This window comes from Schistocerca cancellata, chromosome 5 (assembly GCF_023864275.1).
Source record: "Schistocerca cancellata isolate TAMUIC-IGC-003103 chromosome 5, iqSchCanc2.1, whole genome shotgun sequence".
NCBI lineage: Eukaryota > Metazoa > Arthropoda > Insecta > Orthoptera > Acrididae > Schistocerca > Schistocerca cancellata.
In genome coordinates, this window is record NC_064630.1 from 153,730,771 (window position 1) to 153,746,183 (window position 15,413).

General features: G+C 39.3%; 1 protein-coding gene across 2 annotated transcripts in view; it reads left to right on the top strand.

The window, feature by feature from the left end:
- The window catches only part of LOC126187418 (transcriptional adapter 2B-like), a 111,266-nt gene that overhangs the window by 17,907 nt on the left and 77,946 nt on the right, over positions 1 to 15,413 (top strand). For both annotated transcript variants that reach the window (XR_007537724.1, XM_049928489.1), the window contains exons 5-7: positions 174 to 391; positions 3,621 to 3,696; positions 3,961 to 4,117. Coding sequence is in view for 1 of the 2 variants with exons in the window: in XM_049928489.1 (XP_049784446.1) it covers positions 174 to 391; positions 3,621 to 3,696; positions 3,961 to 4,117 (451 nt within the window). In the remaining variant the exon portion in view is untranslated. The remainder of the gene's footprint in view (positions 1 to 173; positions 392 to 3,620; positions 3,697 to 3,960; positions 4,118 to 15,413) is intronic.

The following is a 15,413-nucleotide window of genomic DNA, read 5'->3' on the forward strand; positions in this document are numbered from 1 at the left end:
TACTTCTCTATAAAACAAGCAACTCTTTGTTCATTACAATTGCATTTTGTCATGCATGTTTGTTTAACAGCTTCACTGATTACTCTTTGGTTTTCATATAGTACTTTATATGTGACATTGCATTTCCAAAATTTGATTCCATGGTTAATTAACAAATGCACATCTAATTGCAGAAGCCAAGGAAGAATACATATCACGCTTCATAGAGGGAAGCATCGGTCGTTTAACATGGCCTCCTGCACAGAGTTCAAAATCGAAACTGACTGATCAGACATGCACAAATTCTGATCCACTTTCTCCTACACTGACAGCACAGCTGCCGCCAATGGATATTACTCCAGAAGAGGCAACACAGCTTGGATATATGCCACAGCGAGATGATTTTGAGAGGGTATGTTCTTCCAAAGTGTTCTTAACATGGACTTAATTAGAAACATGAAGAATGCAGCTACAGAAATGAGACTGGCAAACACTATTGTGGAACAGCTAAATTGGCAGTTTGGGGGCAACGGGACGGGGGGCAGGCAAGTATTGGAGGTGCACCCTCCTCTTTTCTCCTGCCCCAACTTGTGTTCTCATTTTTGACATCAGTCATCAGAAATGGCCTTCGTGTTGTCTAGCCAAATCCAGCAGACTTTGCCATTTAATAATGGTGTCGACAAAAATGTCTGTACATGTAAGAGATGGCTGTGCACCATGCATTACAAGGCACTCACTTGAAACTGACATGTTTACCATAATCAATGGAGAGCACATTGCAATACAAAAATTACAGGTGGAAGTTGACAGTGACTTCTTTTAAACAATTTATTGTAGCTGTGGAACCATATGTCGCGAAAACATTTGAAAACACCGTAGTGAAATAGCAGTTGTAACTCCATTTTTGAACATTTTTATATATAATGTACATTTTTGTGAAATATAAGGTATATTGCAGCAAAATACAATGTTACTCCTCATCATTTATAAAGCAATTCAGTTTTGATGACGTGGACATTTAAGTATTAATTTTTTTTTTTTTTACTAAAGTTCAGTCTTGATCACACCATTTATGTTTCAATGATATAGGTAACCGATTTCGGTTATTTTTACATAACCATCATCAGACCCATGGCTCCCTTAGGATGGTAGGCAGAGCTCTCCTCAGCTGCTATGAAGCTTCGTAGCAGCTGAGGAGAGCTCTGCCTACCATCCTAAGGGAGCCATGGGTCTGATGATGGTTTTGTAAAAATAACCGAAATTGGTTACCTTATCGTTGAAACATAAATGGTGTGATCAAGACTGAACTTTAGTCAAAATATAATAATCTATTGATCACTGTATTCCAAAAATGTTGTAGAATATTACACCAGTGTTGTGTGTGTTTCATTCATTAGATTAGATTAGATTAGTTTTTCATTCCATAGATCCTTGTGGATGTGGAACATGTAAATTTTTTTTCTTTTTTTAAATATAAAGCTGAAATAACAATACTAATAGTATGAATATGTATACAATACATCATTTGTTTCTATTAAAAAATTCGTCAATGGAGTAGAAGGAGTTGGCCACTAGTAAGTCTTTCAGGCTCCTTTTAAACTGATCTTTATTTGTAACTAAATTTTTTATGTTTGTTGGCAAATTATTTCCACTGAACGCTGAAAGGCATAATCAGTCTTAAATGATGATGATGGCAAATTATTGAAGATGAGTGTTCCTGAGTAGTGGGCCCCTTTTTGAACTAAAGTAAGTGCTTTTAAGTCCTTGTGCAGATCATTTTTGTTCCTGGTATTGTATGTATGGACTGAGCTGTTTGTTGGAAAAAAGAGATATATAAAATATTCTACGAAGAACACAAAAGACAATTAATTATCTCTGCCTGCTAGTTTCGACGCGTATAAATTAGAAAACTGAGTCCCCTGCTTCCAGCAAATAAAAGCAACACAAATGTCAGCAGAGGCCATGTACACCTTGTGGCTGTTGGGCTGTCTATTGCTATATTGTTGAGAGGAAAAAGGAAATGGGAAGAAGACAGGAACAGTGTTTACATGTCCTGGTATGAAAAACAAAGTGTAACTTAGAATTCAGGGTCCAAAGACTCATTGAAGCAATGATAATACTTTTTAACAAATTGTTTTAGGCACTTACCTTCAGAAAGTTGTTTTCTTGAAAATTTATAGTGTGGCCTATGCACTTAACCCAGCTTCCCACAGTAATATTATCAGTGGCTTCCTCATGTAAATTCTACGCTCATTTAATTCTGAATATGTACTTTTAGATGCAACCTTTCCTTTCATTGTGCCACTATATTTTCAGTTGGGTTGTAGTAGAAGTTGGCCTGGTTTTGAACGGACTTGTGGCATGTGACTTCTCCAACATATCCACTTTTGTATAGCTTCCAAAATTCAAATGTTTTTCTCTTCACCACTGAGTTTCTTTCATCCTTGTGTTTGAATTAGTCATTATCCATGTTGATGACACAACTGCACAGTAAATCAGTGGTCTGAAATGTCACTATTCATCTTCTCATGATAATTGCTACATTTCTGAATGTAAATATTAGCTTTGCATTTTTGATATAACTGTATTCTGATGACTTTTCTTTTGCTAGTGAGCATCCTGCCAAATATGCTTCTTGGAATAGTTTTGGATGAGTTGGGTATCATTAATATAAATAATTGTCTGACTGATTTTCTATCCCAGTGTTGTGCATTTTATTCAGAAAAGTTGCACAAACTGTTGCAATATTAAATTTCTCCACCAGAACACATCTTTCATTATTGCATTTTCTGTATTTGGATCCTGATGATTTCTAAATCATGCCAACAGAATCTTGTCATGTAAGACATCTGCTATCTTTTGCTGAATGGGTTACATGCCACAGTTGTAAAATTCCAGTACAATATGACAGACAGTATCCTTCTGGAAATCATCCAAACCAGTGATATTTCTTCTTCCACTAACATTTTTCCTCAGAAATTGAAACTTTGTATCTTGATCAAAAACAATGAGAAGATAATAGTCTTGGTTGCAATGTTGAAATTACTGTTTACTTATTCACAGTGATGCATGTTTCACCTACTTCAAGGCATATTCACATTGTCTGATAAATGTTGATTAGCACATTATGGATATAAATGATAAAATATCTGCAAAAATAAATTGCCCTCTTCACGTACAATAAAAATATTCAAGGCAGATATATGCTCTTGTCATGTATTAAAAAGCATAATATCTGATAACCTTGCTGGGACGTGTCAAACGGTCCAGTGAATACAAGGCAGCATGAGGCCTGTACAATCTGTCAAATGCTAAAATTCTGGAAACGTCATTCTACATCCTCTGACCACATATGCATAAAGTGTGTGTGGTCATGGTATACAGAATTACATTTCCAGCAAGTTTATGATATCACTGGTTCAAAACTCTTATGACCAATGCTGCCATTTTTCTTGTTCACAATAGTAGATATTTGTGCTTCTCATTTGTGTAGCATTTTCTGGTATATGCTCCTGTTCTATGCCAATCAGTTACAGTACCAGTATGGCTCTTATATACTCTTTGACTTACTCTATGGCACTATATTGTACTTGAATATTCTTATTCCTTACATCTTGGCTCATGACATTACTTTTATTTAGGAATATGACAATGGAGCAGAATCATTGGTGTCGTCATTGTTTGTAAATAACATTGAAGATGAAGAATTGGACATTGGTAAGTGTCTCAAAAATTTTAAGATAGCTCCTTTTTTTCTTTTTTAAGGCATGAGTTAGACTATGAAAAAATATTTTATTTTAATCAGTTCTATGCGATTGAATATACATATGCATTCGATTCGTACTCTGATGGCATATTGCTTGCTGAACGAACACTTAGTGTAAAACAAATGGTGATTCATTTATTTAGCCAAAATTAAGTTTTGTTCTAATGTTGTGTCACAAATAGGAATATACTGATGTCATTGTTATAATTTTTCAGCACTGAAACTGGCCCAGGTTGACATGTACACAAGACACCTTCGTGAAAGGGCGAGGCGGAAGAGATTGGTGAGAGACTATCAGTTAGTTTCGCAGTTCTTTGCTTCCAACAGGAAAGACAGACCAGTGCAACGGAAGAAGCTTTCTAAAGAGGAAAGGTAAGATTTGGTACCTATGTGTAGCATGAATTGCAGTAATCGCTATTGTCACATTGTGACCAAAATAATCCAAATCCAAAATCAGGGTCATCAATAGGGTACAATGCTTAGAACTGAAGGCACATTTACTACAAAGTCAACATACAGATAGAAAGAAACAGAACTGAACTGGATGGAGAGTGCTGCTGTTTATAGAAACATCGAATATTCCAGACTGTACTAACATAAGGACTTTTGAGACCCTTCCATAAATTATAAATACTGACTAACAAATAATTGCTGTTGGTTTCGTGTGACATGTTGACCTGCAGTACGCGATCCAGTGATACTAACTGCTACGCCACATTGCATGCACCACAACTTGTAACATTGCTCTCTCTCCTGGAGAGACCTTCAGACCTTCTCATAAGAACCAACTATAGCCTCCTTGATCTAGATGTTATCAATGGCTGTGCTGACAGAATTTCACAGCCTTGTCATATTGTCATGTGCTCTTCACTATGATGAGCATTGAAGGCAGACCCTCTGTCAAAACTTCATGTTTGTTGAGCAGGCCTTAAGTTCCCTTGAGCGAGAAGTCCCCATCACTGATTTGTGCCTCAGGACTGTAGCAGGGCTTCGCATGGAGGTCATGGATGATATCTCCACACTTTTGTGTTCATGATGCAGTGTCATAATCATCCAGAGTAGTGCGTTAGTAACTTTCCTGATATTTCGCATTTCCTCACAGGTGTAAAAATCCATATCGAGTCTCCTATGCTGAGTCTCACCAGCTGCTGATTGGCGTTATAGTGCTCTTGATGCTTCTCTCGTGTGTCCAGAGTGCATGTGAAGCCAACTGTCTTGCTTCTTCAATCCTGATATGACACATCTCATGTAGTTGCGTTAGTAACATCTGGTTGAAATGGGAACAGTGTATCTGTTGTCATTTTGGCCTTGTGACTGTAGAGCAGAAAGAACAGAGTGAAGTCTATAGTATCTTGCTTCTCTGTGTTCTAGGGAACTCTCGTTACTGTCAGTGTTCTATCCCAATCTCCATGTTAATCATTAACTTACGTTGAGAGCATATCGGCCAGTGTCTTAGCAAAGCATACTGTAGGTGGTAAGCATTTGTCATCCTGCTGGTAATATTGCAATGTGAATTTACCTGTGATACTAGTCTTGACTGAAGAACTTTTACACCATCAGAGGTCATCACACTGGGTCTTCTACTAGGGACCTTACAATTTCTGGAGAGTCAGCATTTGGTACAGCTTTGGTGGCAGCGTAGCAGATGAGGTAGTCAGTGCAGACTATTATCCATCAATTCCTATTTGTTAACTTAAGGAACCTCCCTAAGAAGTTGAGTCCGGTCCAGTGGAATAGTGCTGCTACAGGTGAAACTGGTATCAGATGGCTCGAAGGTAATTGCGGCCCATGTTTCAATCAACTGGGTATTCCTGAAGTCTCAGTGCCTATCTCACCAGGTGACTCGATTGATACTTCGTGCTAGACAATTAGCATAGAGAATGGTGATCTGTCACAACAGTGAATGATTTGCCAAATAAATACAACCAGAACTTGTTAATGGAGCTAACAACTGCCAGGCACTTTCTCCTGGTTGTAGAGTAATTCATCCTAGACTTCTTGAATTTCTGCAAAATTGCAGCTATCAGTAACCTCTAGTGTCTGTCTGAAGTTCTGTCTTGGCATTCTCATCATATGTTGCTAGGACTGGAGCTGTTAATACTTTCTTAAGGACAAGGAAAGAACTTACTTGCACCTCATTCCAGGAAAATTTGGCATTTCTTCAGTATTTCTTTCAACAGATGTTCCTTTGTAAAAGAGCCTTTTGTTAACAGCTGATAGTACGAGCACATTCTGAGAAAACTTCTTATATCACAAATATATGACAAATATGCTTAGGAATCAGAAAATTTGTGACTGCTCTAATTTTCTCTGGATCGGGAAAGGCTCCATCACCATTAGCTGGATGCTGCAAGATTTTTATTTTGTGGTCAATCAAGATGCACTTTCTTAGATTCATGTGGAGGCCTGCAGTTGGAATACACTTTAATGTGGTTGTCAGGTGGCTTAGATGATCTAAAATGTCTGCAATGAGACAGTGAGGCAACTAGCACCTGGACAGGTTGCCCCTCGATGAGATTTCCTAACACCTAGGCAACTGTTGGCCATGGAGATTTTAATCTGTGGCGGCCTCATCTCCATAGATTCTTGCCTTACTTAGTTTTCCTGCATTCTACAGCTAGATGATCGTTGGAACGAGGGGGGGGGGGGGGATCAAATATAAATTGGATTTTTGTTCCTGAACATCAATAGTTGGTAGGACTGGCTCCACACTTCTGCTATGCTTAGGCGGGACCGTTAGAAGTGAGGAGATCATGCTGTTAGATATTTCCCTCCATTTCGTCAGTAACACTCATGATTTCTGAGCAACAGGTGCACCCCCTCCATTGTGCAACAAATAATTATCAAGTTTCTCCCTCGTGAAGGAGTTAACAGCAGCAGAAATTTGCCAAAGATTGACTGCACAGTTCGATGATAAAACATTATCAAGGACACGCGTGTTTGCCTGGCATAAAAAGTTCAAGGAAGGACAAGAATGTGTGGAAAATCAGCAACACGACTGCCATCCTCGGACCAGCATTGCAGACAAACACATTTGTGCAATTAAAGACATTACTGACGGCAATCGATGGACCATAGTATCAGAAATTGCACAAAAGGACGGAATCAGTTACGGGAGCTGTCAAGCAAACATCACAAATGACCTACAGTTCCGTAAAGTGTGTTCCAGCTGGGTTCCTAAACTTTTGACCTAAAATCTGAAGTTGAGATGTTTGGAGGTCTGTCAGAGGCTCAGCAGGGTTTGCGGAAGAAGGCGATGCATTTTTGAGTCAGATCGTTACCTGCGACGAAAGATGGGTTCACCACAACACTCCAGAATCCGAACAAGCCAGTAAGGAGTGGCGGAGGAAAGTGGAAGCAGCACCAGTGAAAGCCAAGACTCTACTGTCAGCTGGCAAGGGGCAAGGTTCTTTCAACAATTTTTTTCAATCAGCAAGGTGTTTTGCTGAACAAGACGAGAGGTGCATATCGCTGTAAAAGATGAGACCAGTCGATTCGATAGGTCATCCTCCACACACACACACACACACACACACACACACACACACACACACACACACACGCGGATGGCAAGATGCCAGTATAGCCCATACAAAAGTGTTCCAAAACTGCTCCAGGACCTAAATGGAGACTCTGTAGAAGAAACAGTGTGATTTCCTTGCAAAACGCAGTTCGATAAATTTGTAAACCTCAGTGTTCACGGAAGGCTGCGTGACAGTTCTGAAGTGAGCATAGAGAATCATGCATGGGACTACTGAGTATAAGATAGAAGAGATTAGAACATGTGCCAAGACATGACTGCAGTAATTTTTTTTGTCTCGATATGTGAATGGAATTGCCTAGAATGTCACTAACATTGGTATTAAGTATCCACTGTTGTGCACTTTACTGTGACTTGCACAGTGTGTTTGTATGTGTGTACATTGATCAGGCAGAGCATTATGATCACCTACATAATAGCCATTATGTCCATCTTTGGTATGATAACAGTGATGACGTGTTGCGAATTTGGGTTTAGAAAATATCGTCCCCTTAATACAGTGCAGTCTGTTAAATGGCCACTAGAACCTTAAGTGCAAGTGATGATTATACTGCGAACCGTATGTTTCTACCTCTCCCCATTTCTGAAATATTTATGGGCAAAGTTGTTACGATCTTTTTGGAACACCTGTATTTTCCATACCTATTTATGAAGACAATGAAAAGCCTCTGACAGTTGGCAGTCACGTGCACTGTGATGCTGCCCTGCCTGCCAGACAAATGAATATTTTTAGTGTTGTTTGCCTTCTACTCATTGAGCTGGCTTAAAACTAACTTATGTTTCTGTTCCTTATTGGAAAAGAGTACTACATTTGAACATGAACATCTCTATAATGCTCTGTCACAAATCCTTGTTAATCTCGTGTGTGATTTATATCTGCTGATCGGTAGGAGATGCGTGCCTGCTGGCATTCTCAGCACTGAAACACAAGAAAGGATACATTGCCCCCTCTCATATCCTTGCTACCCATGGTACATCATGGCCATCAGCCATCATATTGCCTACAGACTGTGTGTCCATAACAGCAATCTGATTTGACCCAGATGTCAGGAGTTTTGTAGGTTTTTGTCTGTAGTTGGCAGTTTAAGTGATAACAGGCCTACCTCAGTGATATGTCAGTTTAATTAGTTATGTTTTAATGGCACTTGGAACAACTTAATCCACAACAATATATGAATCAGTTTTAAGTGATGAAAAGAAAAATTACTCCTTTCAGTACATAATTAAAAGACATGTATAATCCTCATTTTTAAATTTTGCATATCCCCTGACATATATTTTTACTTACCTTTGGGGGTAGGGCTACCCTTTGATGGTAAATTGTAGCACTGCTTTAGTTCAACTGATGAGTACTGCAGGCTGGTGTCAATCAGAAGAATGATCGGATAGCTCTGTCAGCTAAAACACTAAAGACTGGTTTCGGTCAAACAATGAAAACTCCAGGTAGGAATATGAACAATGCAATAAAAGACAGATTGCTACTCACCTTAAAGAAGACACATCACACTGTAGACAGGCACAAGGCACAATTAAGACACTTATGTAAAGTTCACAAGTAAATATGTGAAGTGACAAGAGTGTCAAATGTTTTCATTCTGTTGCTTTTCATTCGATTGCTGGTTTCACTCGAAAGAATGTATGACTAGTCCAACTGACTGAACAATTATTTTCATTTGGTTGCTCCCACAGACTACCTTCACTCAAAAGCATGAATGAATAATTCAACCGATATGTAAAACTACAACCAAATTAATCGATTGTTTTCATTTAGTTGTTCCCACTACTACAATCATTCATTGACCATCCTGGTATGGCAGTTGAAGATAGCAAAATGAAAGCTGAAGTTATAAATTCCTTATTTAAGAAATTGTTCGAGCAGGAGAATGTAAAAACATACTGTCATGTGACCATTGCACAGAGCCCCGTATGAATGACAAAATTAAAAGCATCCCCATGGTATGAAGAAGTGACTAAAAAAAAGTAGCCAGGGTCCAGATGGAATCCCATTAGGTTTTACAAAGAGTACTCTATGGCGTTAACCCATTACTTATCTTATATTTATTGTGAATCTCTCACCCAGTACGCGAAGTCCCAAGTAACTGGAAGAAAGTGCAGGTGACACCTGTATATAAGAAGGGTAAAAGAATTGACTCCCAAAATTGAGGACCAGTAACCTTAACATCAGTTTGCTGCAGAATTCTAGAACATATTATGAGTTTAAATATAATAAATTTCCTAGAGATGAATCAGCACAGTCTTAGAAAGCATTGCTTGCATGAATCTAACCCTGACCTTTTCTCACATGATATATTGCAAACTATGGGTGAAGGGCAACAGTTAGACTCTGTATTCCTAGATTTTTGAAAAGCATTTGATACAGTACCCCACTGCAGACTGGTAACGAAGATATGAGCATACAGAATACATTCCCAGATATGTGAGTGGCATGGTGACTTCTTAAGTAATAGAACCCAGTGTGTAGTCCTTGACAGCAAGTGTTGATCAGAGACAAGGGTATCATCATGAGTGCCCCAGGGAAGTGTGATAGGACCACTATTATTTTGTAGACACATAAATGATCTGGCAGACAGGGTCAGCAGCAATCTGCTGGTGGTGATGTGGTGTACATGATGTCAGAGATGAGTGACTGTAGAATGATACAAGATGATTTAGACAAAATTTCTAATTGGTGTGCTGAATAGCAGCCAGCATTAAATCTAGAAAAATATAAATAATGGAAAAACAAACCCCTAATGTTTGGATACAGCATTAGTAGTGTCACATTATTTAAATATCTGGGCACAACGTTGCAAAGTGATATAAAATAGCAATAGAGTGTGAGGATAATGGTAGGAAGACAAATGGTTGACTCCAGTTTATAGGGAGAATTTCAGGTCAGTGAGGTTCGTCAGTAAAGGACACCGCATGTAGGATGCTGTTGTGACCCGCTCTTGAGCACTGCTAAAGTGTTTGGGATCTGCACTAGGTCAGATTATAGGAAGACACTAAAGCAATTCTGAAATGGGCTGCTAGATTTGTTACCAGTAGTTTTGAACAACATGCAGGCATTATGGAGATGGCTTGGGAATTCAAACGGGAATCCCTGGAGGGAAGGCGACGTTCTTCTTGAGGAACACTACTGAGAAAATTTAGAGAAACAACATTTGAAACTGCCTGCAGAATGATCCATCTGCTGCATACAACGAAGAAATTTCTTATAGTCAAATCAGTTAATTTAATCTTATTTTCGGGATAAATTTAAACTGTGTATGCTTCATATCTGGAATATTTCTTGTCTACTATGTTGTACTTTATCCATTCTACTACATTCTGCATTGCCATTTGGTGGTACATTGAAATGTGAATTTGCCTGAATATGTTAGATCAGGCGCGGCTCGTAATTAAACGCTCTGAGGCAGAGCCGCTCCAAAATATATGTTAAAGTAAATTTTACAAGAACGTATTACATAATTTAAATTATCAGGACAAATTTCGCATATTTCCCATTCCAATTAAAATAATGACGGTCAACGTTTTTGGAACTGTTTGTATCGATAGATGTTTTCCATACGGTTAGTAGTGTATAGGCTGCGCCTTGGAACGTCCGTAAGCTGCATGTAGTAGCAGTTTGGGGGCGTGGCTTCAACATAGTACTGCTCTTTATGGGCGACCCGAAGGCTCAGAGCTTGCAGCCTAAGGGTGTCGTACCAACCACCACATGTTTTTCATGTTCCACTATCTATGTAATAAAGGAATGTAGAGAGGCCGAAACTTTGCTATCCAATCTCTGTCTCTGCACATCTCTACTACACTAAGATGCGTCATTAATCGATGTTTAGTATTATTGTTTTGATAATGTTTTACATAGTTGTTTTGTTTCTGCCATTGGATATTTTATCCACATTTAGAATAAGTTTGCAAATATCCCGCCAGAGTGCACTACACTACAGCAACATAACAGTACTGCCTTCTAACGAGAGTTTCATAAGTGATTAGAGGACAAAGCGCGCGAAATTTGTCCCGTTAATTTACCTTCCTTGCTTGCTGATGCTGACTGCTTTTGTTGATACCGTGTGATATTGGCAAGTTTCTTTTTCGGAGTGTATTTTGCAAGATTTTAGTGAGTTTTACTTGCTTGTAAGTATCTGTGAATACCGCGAGTGTGAAACCAGCGCAATATGAATTCAGTGTGCAATTTAATAGGTAAAAACCGGAACACGGCCATAGGATGAAAGTGAAAGAACTTGATGCACCCAGACCAGCTCTAACGATCAATCAAGAACAGAAACAATGGAAATCTAGGCAAGGATACAAACACAGTTTTAATAGAGCAATGTACGATGCAGCTGTGTGGTTGTGAAGTGAAAAATGCATTTTTCTGTTTCACCTGTCTTCTTGCAAATAGTACTGATAGTGCCTGGACCGAAACTGGTATCACTGACTTAAAGAATTTTCACGCGAAATTGAAAAAACATAATTCCAGTGAAAAATATTTAAATGGTTTCATTGAGTTTTCAATGCTAGGGCAAGTGGACATTACGTGCCAATTAGACAGTGCTTACCGCCGTAGTATAAAGATGTTGTTGTTGTTGTGGTCTTCAGTCCTGAGACTGGTTTGATGCAGCTCTCCATGCTACTCTATCCTGTGCAAGCTTCTTCATCTCCCAGTACCTACTGCAACCTACATCCTTCTGAATCTGCTTAGTGTATTCATCTCTTGGTCTCCCCCTATGATTTTTACCCTCCACGCTGCCCTCCAATATTAAATTGGTGATCCCTTGATGCCTCAGAACATGTCCTACCAACTGATCCCTTCTTCTGGTCAAGTTGTGCCACAAACTTCTCTTCTCCCCAATCCTATTCAATACTTCCTCATTAGTTATGTGATCTACCCATCTAATCTTCAGCATTCTTCTGTAGCACCACATTTCGAAAGCTTCTATTCTCTTCTTGTCCAAACTATCTACCGTCCATGTTTCACTTCCATACATGGCTACACTCCATACAAATACTTTCAGAAATGACTTCCTGACACTTAAATCTATACTCGATGTTAACAAATTTCTCTTCTTCAGAAACGCTTTCCTTGCCATTGCCAGTCTACATTTTATATCCTCTCTACTTCGACCATCATCAGTTATTTTGCTCCCCAAATAGCAAAACTCCTTTACTACTTTAAGTGTCTCATTTCCTAATCTAATTCCCTCAGCATCACCCGACTTAATTCGACTACATTCCATTATCCTCGTTTTGCTTTTGTTGATGTTCATCTTATATCCTCCTTTCAAGACACTGTCCATTCCGTTCAACTGCTCTTCCAAGTCCTTTGCTGTCTCTGACAGAATTACAATGTCATCGGCAAACCTCAAGGTTTTTATTTCTTCTCCATGGATTTTAATACCTACTCCGAATTTTTCTTTTGTTTCCTTTACTGCTTGCTCAATATACAGATTGAATAACATCGGGGAGAGGCTACAACCCTGTCTCACTCCCTTCCCAACCACTGCTTCCGTTTCATGTCCCTCGACTCTTATAACTGCCATCTGGTTTCTGTACAAATTGTAAATAGCCTTTTGCTCCCTGTATTTTACCCCTGCCACCTTTAGAATTTGAAAGAGAGTATTCCAGTCAACATTGTCAAAAGCTTTCTCTAAGTCTACGAATGCTAGAAACGTAGGTTTGCCTTTCCTTAATCTTTCTTCTAAGATAAGTCGTAAGGTCAGTATTGCCTCACGTGTTCCAGTATTTCTACGGAATCCAAACTGATCTTCCCCGAGGTCGGCTTCTACTAGTTTTCCATTCGTCTGTAAAGAATTCGTGTTAGTATTTTGCAGCTGTGGCTTATTAAACTGATTGTTCGGTAATTTTCACATCTGTCAACACCTGCTTTCTTTTAGATTGGAATTATTATATTCTTCTTGAAGTCGGAGGGTATTTCGCCTGTTTCATACATCTTGCTCACCAGATGGTAGAGTTTTGTCAGGACTGGCTCTCCCAAGGCCATCAGTAGTTCCAATGGAATGTTGTCTACTCCGGGGGCCTTGTTTCGACTCAGGTCTTTCAGTGCTCTGTCAAACTCTTCACGCAGTATCGTATCTCCCATTTCATCTTCATCTACATCCTCTTCCATTTCCATAATATTGTCCTCAAGTACATCGCCCTTGTATAGACCCTCAATATACTCCTTCCACCTTTCTGCTTTCCCTTCTTTGCTTAGAATTGGGTTTCCATCTGAGCTCTTGATGTTCATACAAGTGGTTCTCTTATCTCCAAAGGTCTCTTTAATTTTCCTGTAGGCAGTATCTATCTTACCCCTAGTGAGATAAGCCTCTATATCCTTACATTTGTCCTCTAGCCATCCCTGTTTAGCCATTTTGCACTTCCTGTCGATCTCATTTTTGAGACGTTTGTATTCCTTTTTGCCTGCTTCATTAACTGCATTTTTATATTTTCTCCTTTCATCAATTAAATTCAATATTTCTTCTGTTACCCAAGGATTTCTAAGAGCCCTGGTCTTTTTACCTACTTGATCCTCTGCTGCCTTCACTACTTCATCCCTCAAAGCTACCCATTCTTCTTCTACTGTATTTCTTTCCCCCATTCCTGTCAATTGTTCCCTTATGCTCTCCCTAAAACTCTGTACAACCTCTGTTTCTTTCAATTTATCCAGGTCCCATCTTCTTAAATTCCCACCTTTTTGCAGTTTCTTCAGTTTTAATCTACAGGTCATAACCAATAGATTGTGGTCAGAGTCCACATCTGCCCCTGGAAATGTCTTACAATTTAAAACCTGGTTCCTAAATCTCTGTCTTACCATTATATAATCTATCTGATACCTTTTAGTATCTCCAGGGTTCTTCCATGTATACAACCTTCTATCATGATTCTTAAACCAAGTGTTAGCTATAATTAAGTTGTGCTCTGTGCAAAATTCTACCAGGCGGCTTCCTCTTTCATTTCTTAGCCCCAATCCATATTCACCTACTACGTTTCCTTCTCTCCCTTTTCCTACACTCGAATTCCAGTCACCCATGACTATTAAATTTTCGTCTCCCTTCACTATCTGAATAATTTCTTTTATATCATCATACATTTCTTCAATTTCTTCGTCATCTGCAGAGCTAGTTGGCATATAAACTTGTACTACTGTAGTAGCCGTGGGCTTCGTGTCTATCTTGGCCACAATAATGCGTTCACTATGCTGTTTGTAGTAGCTTACCAGCATTCCTATTTTCCTATTCATTATTAAACCTACTCCTGCATTACCCCTATTTGACTTTGTGTTTATAACCCTGTAGTCACCTGACCAGAAGTCTTGTTCCTCCTGCCACCGAACTTCACTAATTCCCACTATATCTAACTTTAACCTATCCATTTCCCTTTTTAAATTTTCTAACCTACCTGCCCGATTAAGGGATCTGACATTCCACGCTCCGATCCGTAGAACGCCAGTTTTCTTTCTCGTGATAACGACATCCTCTTGAGTAGTCCCCGCCCGGAGATCCGAATGGGGGACTATTTTACCTCCGGAATATTTTACCCAAGAGGACGCTATCATCATTTAATCATACAGTAAAGCTGCATGCCCTTGGGAAAAATTACGGCCGTAGTTTCCCCTTGCTTTCAGCCGTTCGCAGTACCAGCACAGCAATGCCGTTTTGGTTATTGTTACAAGGCCAGATCAGTCAATCATCCAGACTGTTGCCCTTGCAACTACTGAAAAGGCTGCTGCCCCTCTTCAGGAACCACACGTTTGTCTGGCCTCTCAACAGATACCCCTCCGTTGTGGTTGTACCTACGGTACGGCCATCTGTATCGCTGAGGCACGCAAGCCTCCCCACCAACGGCAAGGTCCATGGTTCATGGGGGGGGGGGAGTATAAAGATATATAATGAAAATGTATCAAAAATTCAGCATATTCTGGGTAAACTGATAGACTGTATTAAATTTTGCGGCAAATTCAAGTTTGCCTTAAGGGGCCATGACGAAACAGAAGATTCCAAAAACCCAGGAATTTTTCGAGTATTAGTCAGTCTGATGGCACAACTGGACTGCGTATTGAAGCAGCACATTGAGAAATCAGAAAACCGTGTTTTCTTAGGCCTATCGAAGACAATTCAAAATGAA